Consider the following 16867-nt stretch of genomic DNA (forward strand, 5'->3'; position numbering starts at 1 on the left):
CACTCATGTGCTCCTCTGTCTTTCTCTCTCAAATAAATAAATAAAATCTTTTTAAAAAAGAGAAAGTGAGTTGTTTATCTTATTGTTGAGTCTTATTATTTAAAGTGCTTTATTCTGGGTATAGTCCTTTATTTTTTTTAATGTGGGTTTTTTTTTTAAGATTTTATTTTATTATTTATTTGACAGACAGAGATCACAAGTAGGCAGAGAGGCAGGCAGGGTCGGGGGAGAAGCAGGCTCCCTGCTGAGCAGAGAGCCCCATGTGGGGCTCGATCCCAGGACCTTGGGATCATGACCCGAGCCAAAGGCAGAGGCTTTAACCCACTGAGCCACCCAGGCACCCCTGGGTATCGTCCTTTATACAAAGAAATACTTTGCAGATATTTTCTACCTTTTGTTTATCTTTTCATTTTCTTAACAATGTCTTCTGAAGAGCAAACATTTTTAATTTTGATGAAGTCCAATTTATCAATTTTTTCTTTATTTTATGCTTCTTGTGCTCTAGTAAAGAAGTCCTCGCCTATCCCAAGATCACAAAGATGTTTGCTCATGTCTTCTACAATTTTATATTTAAGGTTTTACATTTATATTTTGACATGAGGCTAATTTTCATGTATCTCATAAGGTTGAAGTTCTCTTTCTCATTTCTTCCATACAAACAACCAATCATTCCAGCCCCAGTATTGCTTCAAATATTTTTTCCAGCCCTTTCCCTTTTTCCTCTCTTCCTGGGATTTCACTGTATGTATATTAGGTCACTAGAAGTTGTCCCACACATCACTTATGTTCTGGGGGTTTTCTCTATCTGTGTGTCCTTTTTGATAGCTTCTAATCTATGTCTCTAAACTCACTAATCTTTTGCAGTGTCTGATCTGCTGCTAATTCCATCTAGTGTATTTTTTTTATGCCAGGTGTTATTGTGTTTATCTCTGTAAATTTGATTTGTATCCCTTTAATATCTTCCATATTTCTCTTCATCATGTTCCATTTTCCTCTAGATTCTTGACCAAACATAGCATTTTTATAGCGACTGTTATCATATCCTTGTTTCTGCTTCCATTATTCTTGTTATTTTGGGGTCTTTTTATTAATTTTTCTCCTACTTATGAGTCCTATTTTCCCTACTTTTTGGATGCTGATAATTTTGTATAAGGTGCCAGACAATGATAATTTTATGTTGTTGAGCATTGGATTTCTTTTATTCCTTTAAAGTGTTGGACTTAGGGAGTGCCTGACTGGCTCAGTCAGTAGAAAATCACTTCCATCACTTTGTTTTGAATCCTCTTGATTCCTCAACTATAAAATGGCAATATCCTCTGAAGATGGGGGTGATGAAGGTCACGTAAAGAAAAAATTGGGGGGCACCTGGGTGGCTCAGTTGGTTAAGCTCTTGCCTTTGGCTCAGGCCATGATCTCGGGGTCCTGGGATTGCGTCTCCCCCCTCCCTTTCCGCTTGTGTTCTCTTTCTCTGTCTCAAATAAACAAATAAAATCTTTTTTTATTTATTTTTTATTTTTTTAAAAGATTTTATTTATTTATTTGACAGACAGATATCACAAGTAGGCAGAGAGGCAGGCAGAGAGAGAGGAGGAAGCAGGCTCCCCGTGGAGCAGAGAGCCCGATGTGGGGCTCGATCCCAGGACCCTGGGATCATGACCTGAGCCGAAGGCAGAGGCTTTAACCCACTGAGCCACCCAGGCGCCCCAAATCTTTTTTTTTTTTTTTTTTTTAATGAAAACTTGGAAAGTCAAGTTTCCAAGATGGGAAAAATCCAACTTTGGAAGAAAAGCAGCTAGCAGGGGTTAAAACTGATAGCAAAAACAAAGAAGTGAGTGGTCCTCTCATCCAGAGCAAGAGACAGAGCTCCTGCGGTCCCTCGGACAGGTACGCTCACTTCCAGGCTGACCTCCAGGACTCCTCTGGCACATGGTACTTAACTCCTCCCTCCATGCCGGGGCTGCATTCCACGTGAAATAGCATTCCCCAGGTTCTGTGGGTTGGCCAACTATATACGGCACCTCAAAGCATCATTCCTACAGGTGTTAGTGTGAGTCCAGTAGTACCAGAAAGTTCTGCAGCCTTTCAGTCAGTCTCTGCCGCAACTGTAACCTGTAGCGCAGCAGGGGACTGAGATGGGTGCTCCTGGCTTCTCCCTTATCACAGGGGTAAGCCCCAGTTATTTAAAGGAATCCTCCCAGCCAGCTCTGACCTCTCAAGTTGGTTTCACAGCTGTATCTCATCGCCTAAGGATAGAAGAGAAGCCCCTTAGGGCTTCTAGGAGGAAAGGCAAATACAAACAGGGGTATCTACGGTGTGGTGCTAGGGAAATTCCTGATTTCCCAGTCTCATCCTGAGTAGCCTGTCACTGACAGAGAACCAGAAGCAGTGTTTGCTCAGAAGTAATCTTATGTTTGTGTCTTTGCGTTGTCATGTGTTTATCCACAAGTATTTCCTGACGTGCCCCCTGTGTTGGGCAGAGACGGGGAGGGGATGGTGGGTGGAGTCCAGAAGTAAAAGCTGGCCCCACCAGGTGCCTGGTGAGCTCATTTTTAGCCAGCCCAAATCCTTTCAGAGCTCCCACCCAGACCAGGCTCCCAAGCCCAGGGACTATGTTATTTCTTGGGTGACAAGATGGTTTTCAGATGGTCTTCTCAGAAGCTCATCCTCCTTCGTCAGCAGCAGATAAGGAATTCTGTGCTTGAAAAATACATGCCTTTGAGAATATGCTGGGAGCAAGGGAAAGAGGGAATATTTTCCAAGGGAAGTGTATCAGGGCCACACCTTGTATCAGCAGGGCACGAAGGGGTGCAGAGCCCTGGAAACAGAAGGAGGCGAGAAATAAGCAGCCAACACCAGTTCAGCGTGCTTCTCAAGGCAGTTAGTTTCCAGATCCTTCCACCAGGTCATCCTACATGTTTGTTGTTGGAGGGGCCCCTGGGGTCAGGATTACAGTGTATTGGGAGGGACAGAGGATTAAATAGAAGAATGGAATTTCCCTTCGATAAGGAGAAGCCAACATTTATTAAATCAGTTGATTTGTTGTTGTTGTTGTTGAAGTTCCTATGGTTTCCTTTTCTCCCCAAGTATATTTTTTTTTACTGACAAATTGCATAACAGGACATTAACATTCACAGAGCGAACAAATTATCATCCGTGATTATTTTTAGAACCAGTTTATCAACTGTTTGAGGTAAGAACTTTTGTTGGATCTGATTACAGATCTCTCTGACCGGAGCTACACTTCTTTGAAGCAGAAAAAAATGGCCACCTAGCTCTGCATTAAAAGTGAAATCTGCTTTATATTTTCTCATCCCCTACTTTTTTTTTTTAAGATTTTATTTATTTATTAGAGAGAGAGAGAGAGAGAGAGCAAGCACAGGCAGACAGAGTTGCAGGCAGAGGCAGAGGGCGAAGCAAGCTCCCTGCCAAGCAAGGAGCCCGATGTGGGACTCAATCCCAGGATGCTGGGATCATGACCTGAGCCAAAGGCAGCTGCTTAACCAACTGAGCCACCGAGGCGTCCCTCATCCCCTACTCTTTTAAGAAGGGTTGAGATTCTGGGAGAAGGGAGGGGATCCAGGAAACTACAGAACAATTACATCTGCAGATTTTTCTTGACCTACTGGTGTCAGGCAATTCAGAGCCTTTTGAATATGTGAAAGAGAAATGCAGCCATTTGTTCTTTCATTCATTCATTCATTCATTCATTCAGGTGAGGCAGAGGGAGCATGTGCAAGGTCCGGCAGGATGGAGAGCGTAGGCTGACTCTCAGTGGCAAGTGAACATGATCAATATCATTGCCATTTACACAGCGTCCCAGTAAGTGACTTAGTCCATAGCAGGAAAACTATCCTTTTCTGTTTGGCTGGACTTTTCAGTCGTGGGAAGTATCCTTCCCCCTCTTCGTGGGTACCCACTGCTACTTAGAAGTAGAACAACTTCGTGGTGATGCCTGGGGCTTTGGCTTCCCCTGTAGCCACCTCTGCAGAGCCAAGGAAATGCTGTCTTTGGGCCTGCACATTGACTCCCTCTTGTCAAGTTCAGCACAAAATCAGGCTCTCTGGATTCATGACTTAACAGCGAAGGCCAGGAGCTTTTGGCTGAACACTAGATGAAGGGGTTGACTTTATGATTAGGGGCTGTGGTGTGCTAACCCCTAGAGTCACACACATGCCACAGAGCAAAGTGTTTACACTGCCAGGAGCACAGAGGAGCTCAGGTGGGCTCAGGAGGGTCTTAAAATGCGATTCCTGTTAGCAACTTCAGCGTCACCTGGGAGTCTGTTAGAAATGCGATCTGGGGGGCGCCTGGGGGGCTCAGTGGATTAAGCCACTGCCTTTGGCTCAGGTCATGATCTCAGGGTCCTGGGATCGAGCCCCGCATCGGGCTCTCTGCTCCGCGGGGAGGCTGCTTCCTCCTTTCTCTCTGCCTGCCTCTCTGCCTACTTGTGATCTCTGTCTGTCAAATAAATAAATAAAAATTAAAAAAAAAAAAAAGATATTTAAGAAATGCGATCTGGGGGGCCCTGCCCCAGACCCACTGAATTTGGACCTCTGAAAGAGAGCACACTCAAGTCTGAGCCCCTCTGGTCTGAGGTAGCGGCACAACTGCCCTTCTAGAAATATGTTCAGTGATGAGGGTGCCCGTGAAACTGCCCTCTCTTTTCATTATTATTTTCCTATCTCTCTCTCATGCTGAATACTTCAAGTTAAATTCACCTAAATTAAACGCTCTTTTTTAATAATTTTTTTTTATTTGACAGAGATCACAAGTAGACAGAGAGGCAGGCAAAGAAATGGGGAAGCAGGCTCCCTGCTGAGCAGAGAGCCCAATGTGGGGCTCGATCCCAGGAACTTGGGATCATGACCTGAGCCGAAGGCAGAGGCTTAACCCACTGAGCCACCCAGGTGCCCCTAAATTAAATGCTCTTAACAATGAAACTCCACTGTATCCGTAATTGTGTGGCAATGCTCTCATCCCACTCCCCCCCCCCAGAATGTCCTTATTAAGGCTAGATAGATTAACATGCATCTTTTAAGATTGTGGGTTTTTTTTTTTCAAAAAGAAGAAATTTTAACCCATCTATATGACAAGCTCAGAAAATCAAAGATGAATGACCCACAGGCCTGCCCTTTGGTCCTTTGGGGCCGTGATCCTCCTCTGGGAAGAAGACGGACTTCCCTAAGTAATAAAACAGAATTTATGACATGGGACGCTGTCCCTGCTCCAAACATGTGCCGCTTTTTTTTTTTTTTTTTTTAATTTGACAGAGAGAGATCGCAAGTAGACAGAGAGGCAGGCAGAGAGAGAGAGGGAAGCAGGCTCGCCGCCGAGCAGAGAGCCTGATGCGGGACTCGATCCCAGGACCCTGAGATCATGACCTGAGCCGAAGGCAGCGGCTTAACCCACTGAGCCACCCAGGCGCCCCTTTTTTTTTTTTTTTTTTTTTAAACCCTTCTTAAATTTTTTTTTTTTTTAATTTGACAGAGAGAGATCGCAAGTAGACAGAGAGGCAGGCAGAGAGAGAGGGAAGCCATGTGCCGCTTTTAAATCCTCTTTCAGCAGCGGGGTTGATGTTCGCCCTGTACGTTGGTTGGTTAGGGAGTGGCAGCTTTGAAAAATCAGTTAGTTTAGCAATCACCATTCAGGTTGCAGACATTAACACTGCAATCTGCAGCTTGCCAGAAAACCAAGAACTGCTAAAATAGTACATTCGAGATTACGTGAGGGAACTGTGTGAATGGGCCACTGTGGTCCTTCACACAGACACTCTGCTCGCTGCCCCGAGGGACCCAGAGGAGTCCCTGCGGTTCCTCCGTAGAAGACTTCTGTTCGGGGTTGTCATGCTGTCCGAACAGAGCACACTCAGGAAACTGGTACCAGCTTCCCCAAAACTGCAGTTCCCTTATGCCGGTCCCTGGTGACGCTTTCACAGTCAAACAGTTACCAAATGGTACTATGGCAGACTTCTTAAAGCCAGATGTCTTTAAAGAATTGCGCTTTTAGGATAACGCTATGGATTTACTACCTTTTTTGGTGTAAAGATAGCCTTTCTTTCATGAAAATGATAATAGATGGTGGGTTTTTAACATACTTCCTTGACAAGGTAAAAAGTTGGCAACGTGTCACATTCTGTCTCAGTGCTTTTGACATTTTCGTGGTCCTTGGATTCCAAACTTGGATTCCAATTCCAAGTCCTGAATGAGGACTTAACACAGTAGGAGGTATGGTCCTTCAGAGTGAACCCAGCCATTAAGCCATTCCTTTAAAGGCTAGATACACGCTTACTCTAAAGAAACAAAAAGTTCAAAAACAAAATCAAATTTAATCTTTAAAATCAGTCATACGTACTTGGGTTACTAAAATGACCACACGGATGAGAAGAAATTCCAGTCAATAAGTTTGCAAAAATCATCTAATTCCTGAAAAATAAGATGGGGCCATTAAAGGAGGCTCTTGATCCTTTCATTGGAACACTTGGCTTTCCAAGAAAGATGGGAAAAAAGAAACCCAAAGCAATCGAAACTGAAATTGCAAATAGAAATGTTATCTTCCAGAGAAAAGAGGTTCTAAACCTCCGACTGGGGAGCCCCATAGAAGACCTGATTGCAGTTTTCTTGCGTGCCGTAGACAAGTTACTGAGGGAAATGGAAATAAGTACCCTATGTTGATCTGGACTTGGATGCATTCGGTAGGGCAAGACACAAAACAGTGCTTGGCCAGGAAGAAGTCCTGGTTGTGAAAACCACTTGGTGAACTCTGTCTACTGGCTGCTGGTGAAGCAGTGGCTGTCAAGCCCAGGAGAATCACACTAGAATCACCGGGTCCTTTAAAACCAGGCTCCCCCCCCAGACTTTCTGTCCAGTGTCCCTTGCCATAGTTGCTTTTCTGAAGCTCTAGTCACTGCAGCTGCTCGTGTGAAAGTGTTGGTTACCTCTGAATGCAGCCTCCTGTTCCTGCCCGAGAACCCCTTGCTATAGGCTCGGGGAAAGGTGCTCTGCGGTCCCTGTGTCCATGGGAACGGAGTCTGGTCAGTTTCACTGCCACATCCTAAACCGAGAACAGAGCCTGCGCCTAGGGAGCCAGCCTTGAGGCCTGACTGCCTGCCAGGTGCATTTATTCTAGTGCTTATTCATTCTTTTCAATTCTTTTTGGTTTTTTCCTCCTCTGACCTTTTTATTTGTAAGAGAAAAGGGGTGTAGGGGAATTTTCTAGTTCTTCACGATAATGAACCACGGGGCTGGAATCAGCTATGCTCTACTTGGGACTGCAGACTCCTAGCTCCAGAAACCCTACAGGCGTCTTTGAAGGTCATGTCTTAGGAGCATGGTTCTCAGCTGGGGTACAGAGCAGAATTAGCTGTTGGCCTCGTTTTTTTTTTTTTTAATTTATTTATTTGACAGACAGAGATGACGAGTAGGCAGAGAGGCAGGCAGAGAGGGAGGGGGAAGCAGGCTCCCCGCCGAGCATGGAGCCTGATGTGGGGCTCGATCCCAGGACCCTGGGATCATGACCCGAGCTGAAGGCAGAGGCTTTAACCCACTGAGCCACCCAGGCACCCCTGGCTCTTGGCTTCTGAAGACTACAGGTGCCTGTCCCCATCTCAAGCCAACTGACTCCGAGTGTGAAGCGTGGGATTCAGGTATGTGTGGTTTTGAGAAGCTCTGATTACCAAACATCCCTGGCCCAGCAGCGGCAGCAGCACCTGGGAGCCTAGCAGAAATGCAGACTCAGCCTCCTCACCAGGCCTGCTGAATCAGACACGTGGAGGGTGAGGCCTGGGCAGTGGTCTGTGGGTTAACAAGGCCTCCAGGGGAGCCTGAGGCTCACTCCAGTTTCAGAGCCTCTGCTCTAGGTCATCTCTTTGGATCTAAGCAGCAGTTAAAAGAAAGTGTCTAAATGTGTGTCATTTGATTATTTCTTAGCTTGTAGCTCTGACAGCTCTGACCTCACTGCTCCTCTGCTGACACACTAATTCAGCAGACTTTTCCACTGGTCACTTTTTGTCTCTCTCTTTTTTTCTTAAGATTTAATTTATTTATTAGACAGAGAGTGAGAGCACAAGCTGGGGGTGCAGAGGGAGAAGGGAGAAGGGGGCTCGATCACAGGACTTCGGGATCATGACCTGAGCCCAAGGCAGACACTGAACCAACGGAGCCACCGAGGTGCCCTACTCTTTGTCTCTTAAATTCCCCTGGAGCATTTGCTGATTCCTCCTCAGGTCAGGCACCACTGGGCAGCCTGCAGGACCCATCTTAAATTTTTTCCCTCCCGAACGCTTTTATTTTGTCTTTTCCCTTAGAAAAATAAGTGCCCATCACATTCGTTTTGGTCCTTCTTATGACTCATGTATTCTCTTTACCTCCCGTCCCCTGCACCCTTGGGCCAATAACTTAACCTCTCTGTTTTCTCATCTGCAAAATGGAAATACTACTAGTACCTACTTCTTCAAATGAGGTTAACACTTGTTGAGGTGCTTAGAATAGTACTCAAGTGTCAATTCTAGAAGTAATCATTCCTAGCATTGAATAGTGGTATATAACATTCTGTAGTGCATAGCACATAAACCTAGCTTTTCTCACTAACAATTTTAGGGCCCTAAGCATTTTGCACTTTTGTGGCTGTCTTTATCCTCCCAAAAAGCTTCATTTCAAAGCTTTTTGATAACGAGTAATTTTTTTTTTCCTCAGTTCTGAATCTCCTCCCAAAGTACCTAACATATGCTCAATAAATGCTTATGACATTGTACGGAGCTCCACTGGCAATGTAGGCTAAGAAGTCCCAAAGGAGCCCTTCCCAAGCCTGTCCCCCATCTCTCTTTCTTTGGGCCAGTGCCTTCAGTCCCTGGGTTCTTGATGATGTCATCCTTCCTCAAGGCCCTAGAGGAAGAAGATGGGTCTGGGTGCCTGGCTCTTGAGTCCAGTGAATAATGCATTCTGCCTGGAATATCTCTCTTGCAGGTAACAGGTTCCTCTGAAAATCATCCAGAATGGCCTAGACAGTTCTTCCCGTTTGTCACAACGTTCTGAAGAGCAGCTCTCTGAGCCCTGTTTCTGACTCCTTGCCAAACAAATGAAATTCCTACTTAAGGCAGTGTTGTCTTGAGGCAGCGATGGGTGGGAAGGGTAGGGAAGTGGTACGTGGAGACCACATGGTGTCATGGTGTCATTACTAAATTGTACTGGGACAGGTGACACAGAGGTTGAGGACCCCAACTATCTGGGGCGTCCTTGCTTCTTTGTAAAAATGGCTGCCCTCCTACTTGAACTTGGACTTGCACAGACTCTGAGTTAAGAGCAGAAGTGCGTCTGCAGCCACAGTCGGCAGATGGTGAATGGGGTCCTCCAGGGTGCCCAGTCATATTGCAGCTTGAGCCCCCACCTTGCCTCCTGGGGCAGACTTCTTTTGTAACAATTTGATGTGTAACGTGAGTATTCTCTGTTTTTGATTCCTGGACTATTGCAAGCCTATGAGATTTTGCAATTTCAAGTAATTTTTTTATTACCATAATCTTTTACATTTCTGTTACGTTTATGATAGTTTTCTAGAAGGCAGTAGTGTTCACCAAGTTATGAGATACCTAAATTTCAGCAAGGCCTCTGATGAGGTCTGTCACGATGTTCTTGTAGATGAAATTCCATGCGCACAACGGTCAAGTTAGGAGGATTTGTAACTGGTAATGACTTGATGAGAGTTTGGAATAGGCGGGGGGATGGGGCAGGGAGCTGCTTCTAACACTCACCGATGCCTTCTGGCCTCCACACTGGCCCAGTCCACAGTTTCAGTAAGTACTTGATTATAGGCATTTACGACATGCTTGTCACATTGAGGTTTACACAACTTCTGTTGGATGATGAATATGTTGGTTGTATGGTTGTATGGGTTCTGGGAAGTGCCCAAGACTCCTTCCCTGGTTAGTCACCCAGAACTGCCCATTTTACCCCCTCACTGGCTTCTCAAATCCATCTTCTTCTCCCTATCCCTTCCTTCCCTCATCATTTCTTTCCTAGACTACTGCCTGACCTTGTTGCTTGAAGTAACCCCTCAATAGCACTCCCTTGCCTCCAGAAGAACATCCAGGCTCCTACGCATGACCTAGGAGGTTCTGAATGTCCTGGCCACAGTGCTTCTCTAGCCTCATCTCCTGCTGTTCCCCACCTTGAACTCCATGCTGTAGTCCTATCTGACTGCCTATTGCTCCCCACATAGTCCATTCTGGTTCATGCCTTTGGACCTTTGCTCTGCCTTTGGCGGCTCCAACACATTGTCCCCTCCTTTCCCCTTGAAGACTCAGATTATCGTTTACTCCACTGTACTGGAATTACCGGCTCATTTCTCACTCTCAGACTAGACTAGAAACTCCTTAAGGACAGCGTTCTCATTTTGTTTAGCTCCCAGGACATAGTAAGCAGGCAATGTGTTGTTTTGATCCCAAGTGAGAATACGAAAAGATCTTGGCAATCTAAAAGGGAGACCATAAAACTTAACAGGGAGATAAAATTTAACAGCGGTTCTACTTGGGTTTAAAACAAGCAAACAAAGAAAACAAGTCCCGATCTAAGGACTGAGTACAAGATGGGAGGAATATGACTCACCACGCTCAGTAGACCATGTAAAAAAAGAAAGGCTGTGGTTTCAGTTGACTTTAAGCTCCATGAATCAACAGGGTGATGCAACTCCAGTCACCTAGTGTCAGAACAGGGAAAGTCATCATCCTGTGGTCAATACCACGCGGGAGAGTCATGTTCCACTCTGTGGCACCGGACCCAAGACGGGGGAAGCACATCCAAAGGAGAGCAGCTGGATATCGAGAGAAGACAAACCCCACCATGTGGAGAATCGTTGGAGGAAGGAGGGGTGTTTCATCTGGAGAAGATGGGGGCTCTCATGCCTAGGCTCACTGAGAACCTCCAAATGCAGAATTAGGCCAATGAGTAGATTGTCTCAAAAGAGGATGGTGACACTTGGATGGCCTAACGATGGACTAGGCGCCTGTCTTGTGAGCTCCGAGTCACTGTAAGGGCAGAACAGGAGCCTTCGAGGAAGGGTGCTGTAGAGGGGTCTGAGCCCCTAAGGAGATTTGGACTAGATGTGCTTTTATCCTGCTCAACTCTGAGGCTAAGTGATTCAGGAGGTCCCGGAGTTCATACCTATGAAGTGTTGGGGAGAGGTGCCAGGAGCACTTTTCCTGATAGCAAAGCCTGTTGTCCCTCCAGGGCAAACGTTACGAATTACTGAATAGAAATTGCTTCCAGGCAAATGTAGTAAGTGACTAGCCCATTTAGGTTCAGACCTCTGGTTCATGCCTTCAGACTTCTGAACCTGCGTGGGCTGGTCACTTACCTCATCATTCCCGTGAAATCTGCTCAGGAAAGGCATCTGGGAGTCCCAGTCCATGTGCCCAGCACCTTGCATTCTTCACTGCCCTTTTGTGCGACTTTGAAGTGATTACTCTTTCCCTTCGCTTGTTGGCTTTTTCAGCTGTGGAGCATCTTGGCTTCTGGGAGGACGTCAGGAAGATCATCTCACGATCCGAGCTGATAACGGGATTCCCCTATTCCTTCACGGCACCGGGCCTGCCCCAGTACCTGCAGAGCCTCACCAAACTAGCAATCGCTGCAGTGTGGGCGGTGGCGGCCCAGGCTGGAGAGCAGGCAGAGGCCATTCCCATCTCCTTCTCTCAGCTGCTGGAGTCGTCTTTCCCCGAAGTGCGCCTGCTGACGTTGGATGCCCTGCTGGAAAGGTTCTCGACAGCGGCCTCTGGATTAGGAGAGAAGGGACTGCCACCCTTGCTGTGGAATATGGGAGGGACATTCTTGATGTTGGCTATGAAGGAAAAGCACCCAGAATGCTTCTGCAAGGTAAAGTCTCTGATGTGCAGACCCTCCCTTTCCACTCCCCATGCTCTTTGGCAAGCTGACGGTAACAAGATCTCGTAGGCGGGATTGGGTTGGGCTTCCCCAGGAGCAAGAGGAAGGAGATGCCGCATCCAGTGGGCAGGGACTCTCTTCCTACAGGGCTTGTCGTGGCTTCATGCATGGAAGGGCACTAAAACCGGTGATGACAACGGTAATGATGATGGCAGTAAGCCGAGATAAAGACCGAGAGTAAGCCACTAAGCACCCCAAGAAACGCAGCACTGAAAATTGGGGGTAGAATGTGGCAGAAAGTAGTCTTTGTCAACATGGATGTTTGGGGACAGGTGGCCACCTGGAAGGCATCATCAAAAGGAAAAGGCAGTGGCCGAGGAATCAGGGCATCCAAACTCTGATCCCAGGTCACTAAGGTCCCTTGGGTGTGCACTGCTCCACCCTGTCTTGGTTCCCAAAAATATTAAGGGGGAAATAAGTCAGTGTAGCTTTTTGAAAGCTACACCCCTTTCTTGGTACAAGTGATGATTATTTGGCTTCTGGAGACTTTTTCCTGAGTATTTTTTTTTCCCATGGATCTGACACACGCAGATACTGAAGATTCTCCATTGCATAGACCCCAGCGAGTGGCTTCCCCAGACCGAGCACTGTATCCACCTCACCCCAAAGGAGTTCCTGACCTGGACAATGGATATTGCTTCCAATGAAAGGTTTGCCCCCTTTGCTCCCTCTGCAGCCTTGGCACGACGTGTGGTCCTTCCTAGCAGTCAGTTGAATAATGGACTGGGGCACAGTCCTCACTTAAGGGCTTAGGTCCTATGTTTCCTTCTAAATCTCAGCCTAGGAGCATGTTCTAAGCTCAAGCTATAGAATGAGGTCAGAGTTTTCACATTAATAACCAAGAGGTAATTACTTCTGGAAGCATCTGTATGGCCTTGAGATGAGCATTTCCACCATTCACAATGGCATGGATTACAGACTATTAACAAGAACCCAGCCGTATGCAAAGTACATTTGGTTTTATTTTCTGTGTGTTTTTGGCTCACTTTCTCTAGGTCTGAAATTCAAAGTGTAGCTCTGAGACTTGCCTCCAGAGTGATCGCCCACCACCTGCAGACATGTGAGGAGGTAAGGGTGGCCCGTGGCCCGGGGTCTGGGGTCTTTGTGCTCTTATTTACCAGGAAGGCATCAGTGAAAGTGAACTGTCTCAGCAAGCAGAATCAGTGGGGCTGGATGTGTCCCCTCTGCAAACGTGTTATTCGTGTGGATGTTTCACTCTGGGTATAACTTCTATAGAACTTTCTGAGCACCACCATCAGCATTTCTTTTCTCTTGTTCTGGGCACGCTTGATTTGAGTCCATAAGGGTAACACAACCTCCTCTCCTATAATATATACACACACACACACGCACACACGCACACACACACACACCCAAACCCTTTGTTTTTTCCTATTTTTCTAGCTAGACTCTTTTTTTAAAAAGCGAGTGAGCAAGTCACTAGGATTGCATCTTAGGCAACGAAGTATGAAATACATCTCTAAGGCTTCAGTGTTTCCCCCAGAACATGGCCCAGCTGGCTTGGTATGGAGGCCCGGATGTGCCCCTTCATCTCATGTGTCCTTTGGGGGAGAGGTGGAACCAAAGTAACCGAGACAGCTTCCTGGGAAGATGCCTTAGGACAAATACAAGTGCACTTGGGGCATATGAGAAAGCTGCCCCCAGCTTATTTCTACTTATTAGAAGTAGAAGGCAGTCGGTACTACAGTAAAGTTACCGGACGCTCCTGGTTACACGTGCCCACGCTGTGATGGTGACAGCCGGACATCCCGGGTTCCAATTCCTTACGGTGAAGCAGCACTATGAGAGGTGTGGGAGACCGGGAGAGGAACAAAGATGGAGGGACAATGTCACAAGCAAGGAGGGGCCTTAGACAGTGACATTAAATGCCCTGCTGTGGAGGAGGCCGGAGAAATCCAGAGGAGGAAGGGAGTGCGGGGCTGCTAAGGAGAAGACTTCACAGAGGAGGTCATTGTATTCAGAGAGTGGCGGCTGGGCAGAGGGGACAGAGGGTGAGAGCTCAGCAGATCCGTAGTTGCTGTGGATCATTCAGAGGCAGGCCAGGGGGCCCAAAGCTGGCTGGTCACTAGGAGAGATAAAGAGCCAGAAAAAAAGTCAGTGGTGTGTGCTAGGTTTGAAGGCGAGAGGTTTGTAGGAAGGGAGAGGATTTGCTGAAAAAAACTGCAGCCCAGAAGAAAAAAAACAATTCCAATAAAGCAATCACAGGGCAGCCTCTCCCATCTGCTGAAAGATATCGTTCTCATCTACAGGTGTGTTTTAACCAGTAGCCATGTGCATCTTAAAGGCACTGCTTGGTACTTGAATGAAGCAGTATTTGATAAAAATTGGGAATTTTCTAGGGAGAGAAAAGTAACAAAACCATAGAGAAATGTATAAAAGAAGTTCCCGGGAAGACCTGGGAGTCGGCCTCTTCCTCAGGGTCTCAGCTGCTCCTCAATTCAGTTCCACAGAGGCCCATCAGTGGTTATTTTGAACAATTAAAGAGGCTTCTTTGATAGGGGAAGGAAAGTACATTTGGAACAATAATCCCCTTTCTAGAATACATAGAAAACCAGGGTTTAAAAGACAGAAACAATCCAGATGTACATCAACTGATGAATAGGTCAACAAAATGCGGTATGTCCATTCAAGCAAATATTAGTCACAAAGAGTAACGATGCTGCTAAATCTGTAGCACGCATGAACCTTACAAACATGCGGAATGAAACAAGCCAGTCATAAAAGACCACACACTGCGTGGTTCAGTTTATGTGGAATGTGGAGAATAGGCAAATCCATAGAGGCAGAAAGTAGATAAGTGGTTTAGGGCTGGAGGTGGGGAGCTGACAGGATGGGGGATGGTAACTAAAGGGGACAGGAGTTCTCTTCTTGGTGATGAAAATGTTCTAAAATTGACTGTGGTGATGGTTGTACAAACCTGTAAACATACTAAAAACTCGACTATGTACTTTACATGGGTGAATTGTGTGGTGTGTGAATTGTATCTCAAAAAAAAAAAAAGCTGTTACTATAAAAAAAATAGAGCTTTCTTTAAACGATAATGTTAGGGTGCCGCTTTATTTTATTTTATTTTTTTAAAGATTTTATTTATTTATTTGACAGAGAGAGAGATCACAGGTAGGCAGAGAGGCAGGCAGAGAGAGGAGGAAGCAGGCTCCCTGCTGAGCAGAGAGCAGGATGCGGGGCTCTATCCTAGGACCCTGAGATCATGAACTGAGCCACCCAGGCACCCCAGGGTGCCGCTTTAAATGCTTTAGCGGAAACTCATCAATACAGTGGCTTAAACTAGATCACAGCAGTCAAAGCAGATAATGGTGGCATGATAGTATTGGGTCCCTAGACTTTTGTACCTTATTCTGCTGTTTTCAACCTGGCTTCGATCTTGTGGTCCCAAATGGTTGTTCTGACTTCCACCATCTTGTCCTTACTCAGCTAGCAGGAAAGAGCGACTTGGGACGTAAAGGTCACACATATTTTCTAAGGCATGACCTAAAAATAATACACCATTAGTCAGAACTTAATCAATATTACTCCCAAGTGCAACGGGGCCTGGGAATTGTAGTCTATATGCCCAGCCCAAAATCTGAGGTTCTGTTACTGAAGATAGAAGGAGCATCTGGCTCTGGGAGACAACAGTATTATTTGCGTCCGTAGCCTTTGTGCAAAAGGCTTGTCTTTACTGAAGCTGTCAAACACACCGACCTTCTGATACTCCGATCTGCATCACAAAGACTCCAGGAACTTTCTTGCTAATTCTCCTGACTCAGTATTACTGAAAGACTGGTTGCACTTTCTTCCTGGGCTTGTTTATTTCTCCCTAGCTGGGTTGGAAAAGCAACTAAAAAAACTTTTCTTCCCCTACGCTAAGAGCTAATTTGCACATCCAGTGTGGTGTACGTGGCTCGGACCTAATTCCATGTCAGCCCGTAGCTGCATCGCAGACCTGCTGTACGCTTTGTGCTTTCAGACCAAGGACTTGGTGGCCCCCACACTGAAGCGATGGGTTCAGCTGGTGGCCACCTCCTGTGGAGAGCACCTTCCCACAGACTCCAGGCTGGCCGCTGCTGAAGCCCTCACTAGCACCGCACCGTTCTTGCTCACCAGCCCCCATCCTGTTCTTGGTAAGTGCACTGAGCCCAGGGAGTGGTCCGAGGTCCATTGAGCCCAGTGAGCTGAAAGCATGAATAGCTTACTCCAGGATAAAAAGGGAGGGAAGATGAAAACTGACCGTGTGCTCCATACCTTTGCACCTCTCAAATGTCTTCCCCCAACCCTCCCAATTCCTCCTTTTTCACAACAGCCTCTTAACTGGCCTCCTTTCTTTCCATCTTACCCCCAAAGCCATTCTCCTTACGCTTCCAAAAGCCTGTGCAGTCTTCCTGAAATACAGAAGTGATCATTTCATGCCACTGCTTACAGCCTTTGAGTGGGTTCCCATTGCCTTCAGGATAAAATCTAAACCCCCTTTCACATGGCTCTGTGCCCTGCCCAGCCCTCCCTGCTCCTCGACCGACCACCGCTCCCCAGCACAAGGCTCCGTGCATGCTTGGTGGGGAACAGTTCTCGAAACAGACTGCTGCTTGAATGACTTCTGTTTGTCTTTCAAGACTCAACCTAACTGTCCCCTCTTCTAGGAAGCCTGTTGTGTTGATCTTGGTGAGAAAGGGAAGGGACAGGCTGAAGCCAGGGCATTGAAGAAGAAGAAAGGACAGGCTCAAAAGGTGTTTAGGAAGTAAATCAATCAGACTTGGAGGGTAACATGAAAGGAAGATTCAACAAATAAGAATAAGCCGTGGTCCCCGCATCCACAGAGCTGTCAGTGGAGTTGTGGGGAAAGGATTTACAGAATGAAGGAGAGAACTGTTTTTGTAGGTGGTGAGCTTCCAATTTTAAGCATTAACACAGTTCAGACCAAT

At 46.4% G+C, this 16867-nt stretch overlaps 1 protein-coding gene across 1 annotated transcript in view; it reads left to right on the forward strand.

Annotated features, from left to right (window-relative positions):
* THADA (THADA armadillo repeat containing) overlaps positions 1-16867 on the forward strand; it is a 326156-nt gene that overhangs the window by 255199 nt on the left and 54090 nt on the right. The window contains exons 32-35 of the mRNA XM_045980964.1: positions 11482-11861; positions 12462-12580; positions 12926-12998; positions 15919-16072. Coding sequence (XP_045836920.1) covers positions 11482-11861; positions 12462-12580; positions 12926-12998; positions 15919-16072 — 726 coding nt within the window. The remainder of the gene's footprint in view (positions 1-11481; positions 11862-12461; positions 12581-12925; positions 12999-15918; positions 16073-16867) is intronic.

The sequence above is a fragment of the Meles meles genome, chromosome 16 (assembly GCF_922984935.1).
Source record: "Meles meles chromosome 16, mMelMel3.1 paternal haplotype, whole genome shotgun sequence".
Lineage (NCBI taxonomy): Eukaryota > Metazoa > Chordata > Mammalia > Carnivora > Mustelidae > Meles > Meles meles.